This window comes from Protobothrops mucrosquamatus, unplaced genomic scaffold, assembly GCF_001527695.2.
Source record: "Protobothrops mucrosquamatus isolate PMUCROS unplaced genomic scaffold, P.Mucros_1.0 scaffold4705, whole genome shotgun sequence".
Lineage (NCBI taxonomy): Eukaryota > Metazoa > Chordata > Lepidosauria > Squamata > Viperidae > Protobothrops > Protobothrops mucrosquamatus.
Window position 1 is genome coordinate 21,269 of NW_015390600.1, and position 16,794 is coordinate 38,062.

Consider the following 16,794-nt stretch of genomic DNA (forward strand, 5'->3'; position numbering starts at 1 on the left):
AGGGGGGGGCGGCTTCCGGAGCTTTAGGTTGGCCACCCCTGAATCACTGAAACTACACCGAATCTTTTGTTCGGATTTCTGATGGGGCTGACTTCTTGTACATGCCACAGCCCTCTCCAAATTGTCTTGTGTGTGTGTGTGTGTGTGTGTGTGTGTGTGTGTGTATATACATTTTCTGAAATAAACATACATATATATGGGCATGTATAAATTCTTCTGAAATAAACAATATATATACACACACATGTAAGTATATATGTGTATATATACATATACATATATGTTTGAAAAAAATATGTCTATATATATATGTGTGTGTAGATATGTTTGTGTACATATATATGTATATGTATTTATATATATATGTGTGTGTGTGTATGTATGTGTAGTCATTCATTTCAGCAGCATTTATACACGCGCGCGTACACACGTTACCTGCTTATTCAGCTTCGGGTTTTCTGCGAGGTGATCTTTTGCTGAAACTCTTTTTCAGATTTCTCTCTCTCTCTCTCTCTCTCTCTCTCTCTCTCTCTCTCTCTCTCTCTCTCTCTCTCTCTCTCTCTCTCTCTCTCTCGTGCTAAGAAAATGGCCGAGGGACGAGGCGGGACGATCCGGCGGCGGCTAGGGGCAGTTTGTGAACGCGCGCGGCTGTTCGCGTTTATCTCCTCTTTCTACCCGAGCTTGAGATTTAACCTGGAGAAGTGGGGGGGGGGGTGGAGGAGGAGAGCCGTTTGCATTGAATTCGCTGGGACCGCCGCTTGATTTCACTGGGAGTTTCTGCGCCTCGGTCTGCGCTGCTGCTTCTCTGCGGCCGCGAAGCGCCCCCCCCCCCACTTCTGCCACCGAGGAAGGGTCGCCTGACAAAAGCGGCACTTGTCTCCTTCCAGCCTGGAGAGAAAATGAAAAAAAAGGGAAGGAAGGAAGGAGGGAGAGAGAGAGAGGGAGAGAGAGAGAGAGAGAGAGAGGGAGAGAGAGGGAGAAGCGGGTGGGGGTCTCGTGTATTGGTGAGAGCGCGGAGGTTGCGCGGAGCATTTCCCCTCGTCTGAGGCGTCGAGGAACCAAAAGGCCCCGAGCCCAGTTGCGCCGAAGTGAGTCGGTTTCCCCCTCCAGCCACCCCTCCTCACAGGAGCGTTTTTTACGCGAGGCAAAGCGAGAAAAAGACGCGGCCTCTTGGATCCGAAGCGAGCGAGGGGTCCTTGGTGTTCTCGGACCTTAATTGCTTGCTGGGCACTTGATGGTGTTACCCAGTTTGGGTAATGAAACGTCTGCAAGAAAAAAACCCACCAAACTCAAGAGACCAACAACGGGCCGCTCGTTTCAACCCTGCGCTACAAAGATTCTCCTTTATCGCTACAGAGGTGCGTTTCCTTCTGATCAGCCGTCCAGGACTGTCGTAGGGGCAAGGGGGTTGCCCCTTCCCAGGTCCCCAGATGGTGTTTTAGATCCCGATCCTAAAAGTGCTTTTTCCAAGAGGCAACTGGACTTCCAAGAAAGTCCAGTTGCCTCTTGGAAAAGCACCTTTGGGACAACCAGGACCCAGATGACCGAGAATCTCCATAGACATCCCGATGGTCCCCGTCTCGAGACTTCTAAGAGGGAAACACCAGGGCGCAAAAGCGCCAAACGGCAAAGAACCGCGCAGCGCAGCGCTACTTCCACCCCGCGGAAGATGACACTTGGCAGGCATCAAGAGGATCGACCCTCGGACAATTCCTCTGGTGTATGACACGGCCTCTCCCTTCACCTGACCGTCGTCTTTCAACAGTCGCTTTCCAAGAGAAGAGAGCAAAAGGGAAAAAAAACAAGCAGAAGCAGAGGTTGGTTTCAAAAAAAACCGCCTTGGTTCTGAAGTTCTGGAGTCCGGACCCAGTTTTGGACGGAAGGCGGATTGAGCCGAGCTGAGCTGAGCCTCAGCCTGATAGGAGTCGATACCTCTTCCCCCCCTCCATCTAACTGAATTCACTCAAGGGAAAAATCAACAATATTTGCTGAGATCTTTCCATCCGGCCTCGGAATTCTCCGGCAAATAAGATTATGCCCAGATAGACTAATCAATAGACTATTTATATTAGACAGTCTTTCGAAGCATTTAAAAAAAAAAAAAAAAGCATGAAAAAGGAACTAACAGACATTCAACCATTAATCCAGTGTTGTTTTTTTTTAAGTAATGGGATAACAAGAATTAGGGGGAGAGGGAGGATTTCTGTTGGAAGTTCTAGAACGCTACACACACACAAGACCTTGTAAAAAAGATTGGGTGTCCAGAAAAGAGTTTAAGGAGCTCAAACTGTCACGTGTACTTAAGGCTTTCCCTTCACTTCTTAAAATCCCCTGTCTTTCAGTCGGCCCTGCTTTCTCCAGAGCAAGTGCTTTTGCCATTTCTGTTGAGCAGAATGTGGCCCGCAACAGCTTAGCTCAGATTTTCTCCAGTCCCGGATTCTCCAATGTGCCAAAATCATTTTGGACATTTTGGAAGTTCTAGGACAGTGATGGCGAACCTATGGCACGGGTGCCAGAGGCGGCACTTAGAGCCCTCTCTGTGGCACACGCAGTCACCCCAGTCCTAGGCCTTCAGCTGGGTTTTATAAAACCTTTTCGCTTTAGGCCTCCGCAGCCATGCGCAAAAAAAAAGGTTCAATCAATCAGTCAATTTCAACTTCTCGCGGGGAAAAAAAGATCTTGCAAAGTTGGAATTGATTGATTGAACTTTTTAGTGCCACCCAGTCTGCCGTTACCACCGCAGCCATGCCCACCCAATGGGCCATGCCCAACCAATTGGCCACACCCAGCCAATGGGCCACACCCACCCAGCACTCGACGATGCATAAGTGGCTTTGCAGTTGCAGTTTGGGCACTCAGTCCCTAAAAGGTTCGCCATCACTGTCATCACAGTGACATATTGTTCAATATGTTCAAAAGATTCAATCAATCAGTCGATTTCAACTTCTCGAGGGGGGAGGGAAGATCTTGCAAAGTTGGAATTGATTGATTGAACTTTTTAGTCCCACCCAATCTGCCATTACTACCGCAGCCACGCCCACCCAATGGGCCACGCCCACCCAATGGGCCACACCCACCCGGCACCCAACGCTGCATAAGTGGGTTTTGGGTTGCAGTTTGGACACTCGGTCTCTAAAAGGTTCGCCATCACTGTTCTAGGAAAGCAAATAGGCAGGGTTTAGACCTGTTTTTCTTTCTTAAGCTAGTAAATATGTAAAGCAAGAGCAAAGCCAGACTCTTCTGACTCTTAGAACCTTTAAAAAGAACTTAGCCACTTTTAGGAAGGAGACCCTCCTGGAGAAAGATAGATTGAAAACAAGTTATTAGCCCTTTCCAAAGCAGCCTCTGTTCCAACCAATAAAGGATAATATTTGTAGCTCAGGGTTGAAATGAAGGATCCTGGGTGCTCTCTGAACTTGGTTCTTTTTATCTTGCAGATGTTTCATTATCCAAACTAGGCAACATCATCAGTGCTAGTCATCAGTGCTACTAACATCGCTAGCATTGATGGCGTTGTCTAGTTTGGTGGCCCAGTGGTTAGAACAGGGGTAGTCAACCTTGGCTCTTTTATGACTCGTGGACTTCAATTCCAAGAATTCCTGAGCCAGCTGAGCTGGCTCAGGAATTCTGGGAGTTGAAGTCCACGAGTCATAAAAGAGCCAAGGTTGACTACCCCTGGGTTAGAACATCACTAGCATTGATGGTGTTAGCTAGTTTGGTGGCCCAGTGGTTAGAATGCAGCATTGCAGGGTAGTTCTGCTGACTGCCAGAGTCCCGCAGTTCAAGTCTCACCAGCTCAAGGTTGAGCCGCCCATCCTTCCCAGGTCGGTAAAATGAGGATCCAGATTGCTGGGGGCAAATATGCTGACTCTGCCAACCGCTTAGAAAAGTCTGTGAAACGCTGTGAAGCGGTATATAAGTCTAAGTGCTATCGCTACTGGGTAATGGAATGTCTGCAAGAAAACAACAAATGCTCAGAGAGCATTAAGGACTCCTCTGTTCCAACTGTCATTTCTGCAACTGGACAAAAGGGTGGGCAAGGAGCACCTCCCGGTGGTGATCCCAAAGCAACTGCTTTTCGGAGATCAGCTCCGCTCCTGCGTGGCAGTCTAAACCACGATTTTGACTATGGAATAAAACACAGTTCGTTGGATTCAACCGTTGAAACAAAGTAGCTGCATTTGAGATTGGAGCGATGTGTAAACCCCTTGCAAGCACTAGTCCTGGAGCAAGCAAATCAGAATAGCTTTGACCACTGACAGTTTTTCTAGTCTGTGAGTGTATTAATGCCTAGTGGGCTCAGTGTGGTGACGGAGTAGAAAATTCCAGGGTTTAAGTCTGCATAAAAGAAGCATATTTTTTTTCCTTTGGACTGGTCTGTGATGACTTTCTTTCTTCAGCTGGGCAGGAGAATCAGGAGAGAAAAATCTTCTCCCCGTTCAGTTTTTCCATGCCATGAAGAATGTCCACATCTGTGCCCTGCCCCTTGCTTGTTTTCCCACCCACCCTATCTCAATGGAGAGAAGGTGCCCCAGTTTCTTCAGCGTTCTTGGTCCTTCTTTCTCAACACCCTCACTTCTTTTCTCAATGTCTTGACCAGAACTGGAAGCCAAATTCCAGACATGTTGGCACTCTAGACCAGAGCATGATTCTGAGGCCAATTTTATTTTGGATTGCTTTCTTGAACGGCAGCCCAGCTGTCACGATGGGAGAGATAGTCCTCATGGGGCTAAAGAGAGAGAGAGGATGGAGCTGGTCAATCAGATCCCTGTTGGGATAGCAAACGGGAGCATCCTGGCTGGAGCTGATAGAGGGAAATGTGGTCATGTTTCAGAAGCTACTATTTGTCTCCTGCATGGCAACTCTTTCTGCCCATCTTGAGTCTTGGTGGACATGATTTAATGATGGACACCTTTCTAGCCAACCCCACCCAACCTGTCATTTTCAGGTGAAGGGGAACATCAAGCAGTTTAAATAATGTCAGAGCTGGGTCAGGTCTTGCTTGAGCAGCCTTTCCAGTCTTCATTCTCTCCCCACCCCCTCCAAAAAAACAAAACAAAACAAAAACCATTGGACTTCCATTCTGAAAACTTCCAGTCATGTTGGCTGAGGAACTGTGGGAACTGAAGTCCAGTACATTACAAAGGCTCTAGTCTAGATGGGAGGTTGGCTGAAGACGGAACTTGAGGCAAACCACAGGACTGAGGCAAATTCACAGGAATGTGAATTCAACCATTCCCTTCCGTTAGTCCAGGGGTAGGCAACCTTGGCTCTTTTATAACTGTGGACTTCAACTCCCAGAATTCCTGAGTCAGCTTGGCTGGCTCAGGAATTCTGGGAGTTGAAGTCCACGAGTCATAAAAGAGCGAAAGTTGCCTACCCCTGCGTTAGTCCAAAGGTTTTAACATATTGTGTGATCTTAACTAATACATAAGTTTATATCAATGGAATTATCTAATGATTGCACCAGGGTAGTTTTGATTTGGATAGACTGCCTGACGACTCCCTAACTCAGGGGTAGGCCACCTCGGCTCTTTTATGACTCGTGGACTTCAACTCCCAGAATTCCTGAGCCAGCATGGCTCAGCTTAGAAACCTCTCCCTTTCCCCTCCGCGTGGCTGGCTCAGGAATTCTGGGAGTTGAAGTCCACGAGTCATAAAAAAGCCGAGGTTGCCTACCCCTGCCCTAGGTGGAGTTCTTTAAATGGGAGGGAAGGAGAAGGTTTTAAGGAAGGTAGATAGATACAAATGGAACTGGTAGCCTGAGGAGATGTTTCCCTCCACATGTTATGCAAGGCCCAATTCCTTTCTGACTAGAAAACTGGCACCTCCTACACTCAGATCGGTCCCTCCGATTTCAGCCAGACTTTCTCAGCAACTTTGGTGGGGGGGGGGGTTGCTTGTTGTTTTCCATCATGAGTGCTCAGCTGCACCAAGCTGGAGTGGTTTTTGCAAACTTGACCTTAGTCCCAAGAACAACTGTCTGTCTGCATTTCAGAAATTATTATCTTAGAGTGTTTCGTGGTATTCAAAGTCCCTTCTCAATCAAAGGGATTTAAGCAACCTTTTTCAGCAGTACAACCAGAGGCTTCCATCAGACCAGGAACATGTTCTCCTGGCTGATGGATTTTTCAGTCAATTGTCTATGGAGATTCTCAGTCATCCAGGTCATGGTTGTTCCCAAAGGTGTTTTTCAAGAGACAGCTGGACTTTCTTTGTTTTTTCCCCTGAAGACATTTCACCTCTCATCCAAGAAGCTTCTCCACCATTCAGTCAGAACTGAAGAAGCTTCTTGGGTGAGAAGCGAAAGGTATTCAGGGAAAAACAAAAAAGTCCATCTGCCTCATGAAAAAGACCTTTGGTATTTCAATCAATTGAATGCACAGATCCGAACCAATTAACTAGATCAGTTGACCCACATTAGACTAGGCTGAAATGGGGTTGGAGAGCTTGTCTTAGCATGGCATGTGAACTAGGCTTATAAATATAGGCACAAGCCGATATGTGAATTCAATCATTCCCTTCCGTTAGTCCAGGGGTAGGCAACCTTGGCTCTTTTATGACTCATGGACTTCAACTCCCAGAATTCCTGAGCCAGCCAAGCCAAGCTGGGTCAGGAATTCTGGGAGTTGAAGTCCACGAGTCATAAAAGAGCCAAGGTTGCCTACCCCTGCGTTAGTCCAAACAAAGGTTTTAACATATTGTGTGTGACCTTAACTAATGCATAAGTTTATATCGATGGAATTATCTAATGATTGTACCAGGGTAGATGCAACCCTTACTAGTACATCCTGATGTTTTTTTTTCCTTAGAAGAAGGTAGTTTCTTGAACAACTTACTTTCAAAGCTATGTGTGAAACCAAACTATGTGGCTGAAGAAGCAAGCCAACTCGAACATGATTTAGGTTAGGAGGAGAACAAGCCACACAGATAAATATGATTTATTTTGAAGCCCAAGTTGACCCCAAAAATAGATTAGAAAGAACCCTGCAACCCAGGTCAGCATAGTGGGTTGCAGCCACTGACAGGTTTACAATCAGAGTGTGAGATTGCTCCATCTCTGCTCCATCATGTTCAAAAGCTCTCTTCTAACTATGTTCCATGGACTTTATGGCAGGGTTTTATCCAGCCCATTCATCTGCAATTTTCCAAATGCTGGTAAGGAAAGAAAATGAACTTATGTTCAGTTGCCGAGGGAGAATTACAACCAATAATTGTCACAGTAAAGTGATCCTACCTTGAAATAAACTAAGTTCCTAATGGGTCTCATTCCCCCCCCCCCAAAAAAGCAACCCTGTTCATCTGTTGCAGAAGAACCAATAAGGAATAAAGAAGCCACCAGCAATGGGCATACAATAAATTTAAGATCATGACCATCTTCTGGCACCAGTTCAAGCTTAAAGGTGGGGTAGGCAGCTCCATCAAAGGTCTCTTTGGGCCCAGTTTCTTAGGAATGTGTCCCCAGACACATTTCAGGCAGGGGATAGCAGCCAATAGGAGCGTTTATAGGGTGTGGTCAAAAAAGTGAAGATCTCACCATGGTGAGGTCAAAGTTTTGCCATACATGCAACACACATAAAACAAACAAACAGGTGGACATTTGATCCCAGTCATGGCCACCATCTTGACCTTCTGGACCACACCTTGTGGACACCCCTGGCTGTCAATAAACGTATATCTTCCTTCTGCTGCATGGCATGGCATTTTCAGAGTTACAAGTTGCTCTTTTGTGAAGAATTGCTGCAATTCTTCAAAGGATGAAAAACTAGTGAAGTGGAGTAGATTGGAAAATGAATTAGAGGTGAAATCTGTAGGGTTAAAAATGAATCCTGTTGTCTAAATATCTTTCCATGGAAGTAAGGAGCTTACAGAATTTTCTTCCAGGAATGTTAGGTAGGATTTTTGGTGAAATGTTGAAGCCAAGACGACTTACTTCAGGTACACCTTACCCCAGAATCGGATTTAGCTACTACACCTTCAAACCAGGTGGACAAAAAGAAACATAAAAGATAGTTTGGTCCAGTCTATCGCTGATATTAAGAGTTTGTGCATTTTTAGGAGTGGAGTAAGGCTTCTAATCTGCTTTGCAGAATTTCCTGCAAAGCCATCTAATGCGGATTAGAGATATTTTAATACCCTGATGAATCAAATCCTAAATTTGCTGGCAGTGGAGTCAGTTCATTGAGCAATCCTATATAATGTTTGGCTGCTCAATAATCTGTCCAAAATTACAATACAATTTATTGTACACATGTGTTCAGTTTTCTCTTTCTTTCTTTCTTTCTTTCTTTCTTTCTTTCTATCTTTTTCTTTCTTTCTTTCTTTCTTTCTCTTTCTTTCTTTCTTTCTTTCCTTTTCTGTCTTTTCTTTCTTTTCTTTTTCTTGCTTTTCCTTCCGTCCTTCCTTCCTTCCTTCCTTCTCTTCTGCCTAAACACATGTACAGCTGGCATCCTAAATTCCCTTCCCTTGAAAATTAGGTATATTGAAATCAACTTAATTGTAGTGAGCATATTAAGGGTCAGGCTAAAAATTATAATTAGTGTAATAATTTGAAGTGAAGTAAGATGATCCTCCAGACCCTGGTTTAATGGGATCTCTTGGCTGCTAATGTTCTTTAGAAACTCTGTCTCCCTTAATCTTGCTTTTGGGAGGTAAAACAGATTGAATCTAGCAAATGGTAGGAGAAATTCCTTTGAAAATTATTCTTTACATTACTTGCTTGTGTTTGCTTCCACTTGTATTGATTTAGCTCAAATGAGAATTCTGCTTCTAAATTATTGGGAAGTTAGTCTTCGAAGTAAGAAAGTGGTGTGTATGACTAGATGGGGAATATACTGTAATTTTAATCTGGCATTCTCAATATAAAGAAAACTTCCTTCCTTCCTTCCTTCCTTCCTTCCTTCCTTCCTTCCTTCCTTTCTCTTCCTTTCTTGCTTTCTCCTTATTAATAGTAACAAAGGAATTCTAAGGCATAATAATGACTCCAGAATTCTTTGCAAAGCATGATCTACATTCCTTTAGCGGTTTGAAACATTGTGAATCAAAGAACTCTGAATTATTGCGTAGATTTAATTTTGGTAAGGAATCCTACCATCTCTTTCAACATCCTTCCCTTCGAAAGTAATCTGACAGATTTTTTTTTTATAAAGAAGGAACTGAATTATCAACAATGATTTTAAAACAACCAGTAATGAATGTAAATACACAGATAGATGTATGTGTGTATAATGTGAACTATATATTCATTTTGTTCTAGCTCCTTTCATTACAAATAGTTATATTCAGTCATTTTTTGAAGGTGCTTGTAAGAGAGTGAGAGAAAGGGGGGGGGAGAAATGGATGGATTAATTACCAATATACAGAAAAAAAATGTTGACATTTCCTTCAAATCAATTCTGGAAAAAGAAATATATATATTAATATAATAGAATCCCTTATTTTCAACATATAGACTGTACCAAAAGTCAGGTCCCATGAGCCAGGCACAATACATTTTATTAATTGTATTACTTTTTCCCCCAGAGAAACTATTACTGTATTTTGCAGTGTTCAAGACCATGTGTTATATGAGGTAAGGGTTTAGAAGAAAATAGCCAATGAAAACTTTTAATATAATGTATATAATACATTTTCTGTCAGGCTTGGTTTATGGTGCTCCCTTCTTGGTTTATGGTACAAACCAGAAAACTCAATATATTATGTGAATCATGTCATGATAAGAGGTAATATAACAGATCAGTGATCTAGGTTTATTTCTAATACAGCTGCAAATTATTCCATACTGGTATATTTGGCTCATACAATATTAATAAAATTGACATTACTAATAATATTGCCTATCACTTTCATCGTATTTGATCTGCTAGTCTTTATTATGATTAACCCAGATTAGCCTCTAGAGATATCTTTATTTGTTCACTCCGTTTCTAAAGTGTCAGGATTAGAGACAACATGACACTCCATTACAGTTTTAAGCAAGGCCAACTGAGAGTTATTTATAAGAGATGTCCCAATCCATTTTAATCAGAGAAAAACAAGTATTCCTTTTTTTTTTTTTTTTTGGCGTCTGCTATCCACTCCAATGACACTTTTTTTCTTTATAGATCTGCTTCTCCTCCCTCCCCCTCCTTTTTTCAACAGAACTCCCATTATTCCTAGAACTACCAAAAATAACACTTTCAGGAATAATTTGTTGAGAATTGTATTAAGGTGCAGTTTGTATATCAATTGTTCAAAGTTGGTAAGGGATAGCTAGAGGATATTTGTGAATTTCACTAACATGAGTTTGCCTCTTTCGTTTTTTTTTCCTTCTGCGTCTTTTCCTTCTCCTTTTCCCTTCTTTTTTCTCTTCTTCCTCCTCCTCCTCCTCCTTCCTTCACCCTTCCTTCTCCTCCTCTTTTTCCTTCTCCTTCTCCTCATTAGGAAGTCGCTAGAAAAACTTTGTCCTTCCTTCCCTGAATTGTTTGCATGAAACTTGAGTTAGGAGAACAAGTCAATATTTCACCGGGAGATTGTTACTAATACACAAACCGACACACACATACATACAAAGTGTAGTCCCTACTGTCCAACAGGAGGTTTTGTTTTTTTGTTGTTTTTTTTATGCAGAGCTCCTTTTTCAAGTTAGAACATGCGATGCGGTGGTGGCAATGGCGACAGCGGTGGCGGTGATCGTGATAATAATAACACTATTACTACTAATAATAGTTTTGTGCAGCTCTTCTTCCACAAAGGGCTTGTGAGTGGTTAAACAGACTCTCCCCCCCCTCACCCCACCCCAGTCCTGGTGGTCGTCAAACGCTGCTAATTAACAATGCTGAGAAATTCCTTCCTAACAAGGGCATTCTCTAAGTGTCCGCTGGTTCCCTGCCGTTCGGCTTCATTTCCATAAGAAGATTAACAGGCCGGGGAGAACACACTCAAATGCAGATGTAGAAAAGAAGGGTTTTTAACGAGCATCATAATAGTAAGTTGCTTGGCTAGTTCTCGCCTAATTGGTGCGAGTTAAACCTCAGTTTCCACCAAAGGGGGGGGTTGAAGAGGAGGGGGAAGGTAGGAAGATTGGCAATTTCCCCCCCCCCCCCCACACACACACCCTTCTCCCGTAAGACAAGATAATAGCGTTGAGAACTTTGGATTGAAAGCCCGGACTGAAATAAGCCAGTATCTCTCTTCTCTTCTCTCTTCTTCTCTTCTCTTCTTCTCTTTCTCTCTCTCTCTCTACATACATACATACATACATACATACATACATACATACATACATACATACATACATACATACATACATACATATAATGGTTTTGAAGATACGAGTCTCAGGTATATTCATATTCAAAAACTAAAACACAGATCACTGAGACTAAAAATTTATTTAAAAACTTAGCTTTCATCAGCTAGAACTCTGACGATGTCAGCAGACGCTGACGGAAGCTAAGTTTTTAAATAAATTTTTAGTCTCAGTGAACTGTGTTTTAGTTTATATATATGTGTATATGTGTATACACACACACACACACACACACACACACATATATATAAACTAAAACACAGTTCACTGAGGCATATATATATATAAATCTTATCCCAACCAAATCCTTCTTCAAAATAACACACTGGACTAATTTTGCAGGCTAGTCTGCAGGCAGGCATTTGCGAAGCTGCTTGGCGTTTTAAACGTGGCCAACGCACACCCGGATACCCAAAACGCACCAGGAGTTTTCTTAAGTGTCGGAGGGGGAAAAAAACACAAGAGACCCGTCCGAAACGTGTCCGGCCGCCTGTCTTGAATATCTAACTCACCTTTTTTTTCTCCATATCTCCGGGCAACGTGGCTCTCTTCCTTGCATTTTCATACATTTTAGCCCCACGCGGTTTTGAAATCCCCCTTCGGATTTAAATCCGGCTCTCAGGCTTTTTTTTTTTTTCTTTCCCCTACGAGGCCGAGATCTGAACGGGCGGGAGGGGAAAATCGGGAATCCGCTCGTCTTGAACCCTATTTTGACACCGCGGTTCGATGTTTCGACTTACGTGAGCATAAATGTGATTTAAGAGAAACTTAAGACCTTATGAAAGGGCGGAAGACCGGCGCTGGAAAGAAGAAAAGGCGCGGGAAAATCCCGATCGATTCTATTTTTTTATATATATAAGATAATTTTTAATCTTATCCAGCCCATATATTCTGGATCTACGGTGGGGACCGTTGACCTGCCTCCACGCCGAAAGCGCGGCTCATTAAAATAAAACGCTAAATGCGCCTGTTAACGCAGACACGGTTTATTTATGGGGTAAATGCAATTAGGCGAGAGACAAACCAACTACTTTAACCTCTTATTATAGAGTTCAGGCCCGATTTTTTTTTAAAAAAGCATGTAGTTATAGCGTTAAACTGGATAGGAGGGGGTTTCCTTTCTTGCCGCGTAGCTGCTTGGCTGTAAATTTTAAATATCCATCGGTTTTCATTGTTTTATCCCCCCCCCCCCAGCAAATCACTACCTCCATACCCATTATTTTCCTTCGAACTTAATTGCCCGTGTTTTGTTTCAGTTTTGCTTGCTTGTTTGTTTAGAGGACTTTTTCAAGCGTTAGGGTAAACAATAAAGTTAACGTAAGGTGTTTTGGACATTTCGGATGGCTCTATAAGACAAGGTTTGAATAGCTGCTCTTTATTTTTATTTTTTTCCCCAGTATTGGAAAGGCGGAAACCCCAAAAAGGATTTTATCCGCTGCTGTAAATCAGATCAGGGAATTAAAAAAAAATTAAAATCATGTCTGAAGTTTGTAGTTCCCCTCATTTCTGAGTCGATCATTCTCAGCAAAAGAGGAAGCCACGAACAAGCCAACTCATGTTAATGAAGTCAGCAAAGCAGAGCATGCCAACTTAATAACGGCGATAATATTCGCTATTAACTTCAGGAGTTTCCCTATAGTTCGTTCTCTCTCTCTCTCTCTCTCTCTCTCTCTCTCTCTCTCTCTCTCTCTCTCTCTCTCTTCCCCCCCCCTCTGCCTTTCGTTGTGTTTTTAGAGGGGGAAATGCAGAGAGACCAGTAGGGGGCGCACCAAGCCTATGCGTAAACCCCCTATCAGAAAGTTCCGGGCGTCCTTCCAGGCGTTTCTCCTTTTGTGTATTTCCAAACAACTTTTCCGGTTGTTGGTTTCTGCCCTGTATCTCTGAGCTTTACCTACGAGCCGATCGGGAATTCTTTAAACATCCTCAATACTTTCGGAGATCTGAGAGGCATCAGGATACCCCCAAAACGAAAGGAAAAGAAAGGGGAAGTCCCGAACACATATTCATATTCATATTTTCACCTTCCATTTGCTTGAAACTTAAAAACAAAGTTCACCGAGCTTTTTTTTTTTAAAAAAATGGATGAAAACTGTAGAATTGTGTAAGTTTAAGCAGGAGCTATCAGGAAAAATCCCTTCCCGTGGAAATTTACGCGGAAAAAGCAAGAATTTAGCGGGAGGAAGGGGGAGCTTTGGGGGGCAAAGAAAAACTTCCTCCCCCCCCCTCCAACCGGGTTCGGAATAAAATATGCTGGCAAACAAATCCGGCTACGTTTTGGCTTTTTCAGAGACGAAGCCTGCATGTTTAAGCAGTTTATAGAGCAAACATGGCTGAATATTTCTCTGTTTCTCGCGTTTCCTCTCTTTCCACCCCTTCCCCCTTCCTTCTTTGTATTTAAGTGCGTTTTCAACCCACAAAGATCCCAGCCGAGGAATAAACTTAACTGGCGCTTTTGTTTAGCAGCTTGTACCGACAGCAAAAATAACAAAACTACCTATTTGTAACGGTTGTGCTGTCCCGGGCTCTCACCTCTTGAACTTTCTCTCCCCCCCCCGCCACATTTGTCGTTGCAAAAGAGAGAGAGAGAGAGAGAGGGAGGGAGGGAGGGAGAGGGGGAGAGAGAGAGAGGAAAGAGAGGGGGGGAGAGGAAAGAGAGAGAAAGAGAGAGAGAAAGAAGAGAGAGAAAGAGAGAGAGAGAGAGAGGGAGAGAGAGAGGAAAGAGAGGGAGGGAGAGGAAAGAGAGAAAGAAAGAGAGAGAGAGGAAAGAGAGAGGGAGGGAGAGGAAAGAGAGAAAGAGAGAGGGGGGAGAGAGAGAGGAAAGAGAGAGGGAGGGAAAGAGAGAGAGAGAGAGGAAAGAGAGGGAGGGAGAGGGGGAGAGAGAGGGGGGGAGAGGAAAGAGAAAGAGAGAGAGAGAGAGAGAGGGAGAGAGAGAGGAAAGAGAGAGGGAGGGAGAGGAAAGAGAGAAAGAGGGGAGAGAGAGAGGAAAGAGAGAGGGAGGGAAAGAGAGAGAAAGAGAAATAGAGGAGAGAGAGAGAGAGAGAGAGAGGGAGAGAGAAAGGAAAGAGAGGGAGGGAGAGGAAAGAGAGAAAGAGAGAGAGGGAGAGAGAGAGGAAAGAGAGAGGGAGAGGAAAGAGAGAAAGAGAGAGGGGGAGAGAGAGAGAGGAAAGAGAGGGAGGGAAAGAGAGAAAGAAAGAAATAGAGGAGAGAGAGAGGAAGAGAGGGAGAGAGAAAGAGAGAGAGAGACTCCGCCGCGAACTGGATGATGCGCACTCCCGCTCGCGCGCTCCCGTTTCCCCGGAGCATCCCCGAATTGCCTCCCCAAATCTCGGCGGCGGCGGCGTTTCACTTCTGCCTCGCTTTTCTCGGCCTGCTCTTATTGTACCTGCGCACCTGCTTTCCAAGCCTTGCGGGGTGGTGGTGGGGGGGGGGACGTTGAGAGGGAAGAATGCTGCACTTTAAAATTGCAGGGNCATCCCCATCCCCACAAGCCGAGCCGAGCCGTCCCGGCTGGCGCGCGCGGGAAGCCCCGCCCCCTTTCATGCAAAACTCGCCGGGGAGACTTGTCCTCAGTGGAGGAGCCGGCGCGCGCTGATTGGCCGGGGCGGACGCATTTATTCCCTGACAAGCCCCCCGTCACATGGACGGGTTGTCTATTAACTTGTTCAAAAAAGTATCCGGAGTTGTCAAGGCAGAGGGAGAAAGGGAGAGAGAGAGCGAGAGAGGGCGCGAGAGAGAGAGAGAGGGCGCGAGAAGAGAGACCGGGGAGAGGGGAGCGGGTCTGGAGGGGGGGGTGGGGGGCCAGCACAACAAAGCCCAGCAAAACGGGGATCCGGGCCGGTCCCTTAAAAGACTCCGAGCTCCGGCGAAGGACCGGGGGGTGGGGCCCGGGGGGGGGAGAGAGAAAGGCTGCAAGTCGAGGCGGCCAGTTCGGGCAGAAGTTTCTCCCCTCAGACGCTCCGATCCAGCCTCTCCTTTGTTATGAAGCGGCGCGGATAACCGTCCGAGGGCTTGACGTCGCCGCTCTTCCTTCTCTGCGCTCGCCGACGCTGCTCTTGGCTGGCTCCGGCCGGTCAGCCGAAGGCGATCCCGGCGGAGTTGGGCGCTTGTGGGGGGGAGGAAGCGGCTCCCCTCCCGGAGAAGCCCAGGCCAGCGCGGGACTCCCTGGCTCCTGACTCGCTTCCTTGGAGGCTCTTCTCGGCTGGCTGGCTGGCTGGCTGGCCGACTGGGCGGCCGGCCGGGCAGGCAGGGGGCTCCTGCTGTTGCTGCTGCCGCTGCTGCTGCCGCTGCCGCCTCCGCTCGGGCTCGAGCCGGGCCGGGCTGGGGAAAGCGGCGCCCGTCGGACTTCTTCGCCCTCGCGGGCCCTGCATGAGCGCCGGTTGCCTCTGAGCGCCCGCCCGCCCGCCTGCCCGGGTTGCCCGCCCGAGCCTTCGCCGCTGCGCCCCCCCCCCGCCTGCCCGCCCGCCCGCCGCCCGCCGGCCAAGCCGCTTGAATGTACAACATGATGGAAAGCGACCTCAAGCCTCCCGCCCCCCAGGCGGCTCCGGGGGGAGGCCCGGGGGGGAACGGCAACGCCGGGGGGGCCAACAGCCAGAAGAACAGCCCCGACCGGGTCAAGAGACCCATGAACGCCTTCATGGTCTGGTCCCGCGGCCAGCGGCGGAAGATGGCCCAGGAGAACCCCAAGATGCACAACTCGGAGATCAGCAAGCGCCTGGGGGCCGAGTGGAAACTTTTATCCGAGGCGGAGAAGAGACCCTTCATCGACGAGGCCAAGCGGCTGCGCGCCTTGCACATGAAGGAACACCCGGATTACAAATACAGGCCCCGGCGGAAAACCAAGACCCTGATGAAGAAGGATAAGTACACGCTGCCGGGGGGGCTCCTGGCCCCGGGCTCCAACGCCATGGGCGCCGGGGTCGGCGTGGGGGCCCCGCTGGGCGCGGCCGGCGTCAACCAGCGGATGGACAGCTACGCGCACATGAACGGCTGGAGCAACGGCGGCTACGGGATGATGCAGGAGCAGCTCGGTTATCCGCAGCACCCGGGACTGAACGCGCACAACGCCGCCGCCGCTGCCGCCGCCGCCGCCGCCGCCGCCCAGATGCAGCCCATGCACCGCTACGACGTCAGCGCCCTGCAGTACAACTCCATGGCCGGCTCGCAGAGCTACATGAACGGCTCGCCCACCTACAGCGGCATGTCCTACTCGCAGCAAGCCACCCCGGGCATGGGGCTCAGCTCCATGGGCTCCGGGGTCAAGACGGAGTCCAGCTCCAGCCCGCCCGTCGTCACCTCCTCTTCCCACTCCAGAGCTCCTTGCCAAGGCGGAGACCTCCGGGACATGATCAGCATGTACCTGCCCGGAGCCGACGTGGCGGAGCAGGCCGCCCCCAGCAGACTGCACATGTCGCAGCATTACCAGAACGCACCTGTGCCGGGAGCGGCGATAAACGGCACGCTGCCTCTGTCCCACATGTAAGACCCCGGGGGGGGGGCGGCGCGGG

At 46.9% G+C, this 16,794-nt stretch overlaps 1 protein-coding gene across 1 annotated transcript; it reads left to right on the top strand.

Moving 5' to 3' along the window:
* The first annotated feature begins 15,776 nt into the window (after positions 1–15,776).
* On the top strand, positions 15,777–16,769 carry SOX2 (SRY-box 2). Its single transcript, XM_015828598.1, has one exon. The coding sequence runs from the start codon at positions 15,780–15,782 to the stop codon at positions 16,767–16,769; it is 990 nt and encodes a 329-aa protein (XP_015684084.1). The 5' UTR covers positions 15,777–15,779.
* The last annotated feature ends 25 nt before the right edge of the window (positions 16,770–16,794 follow it).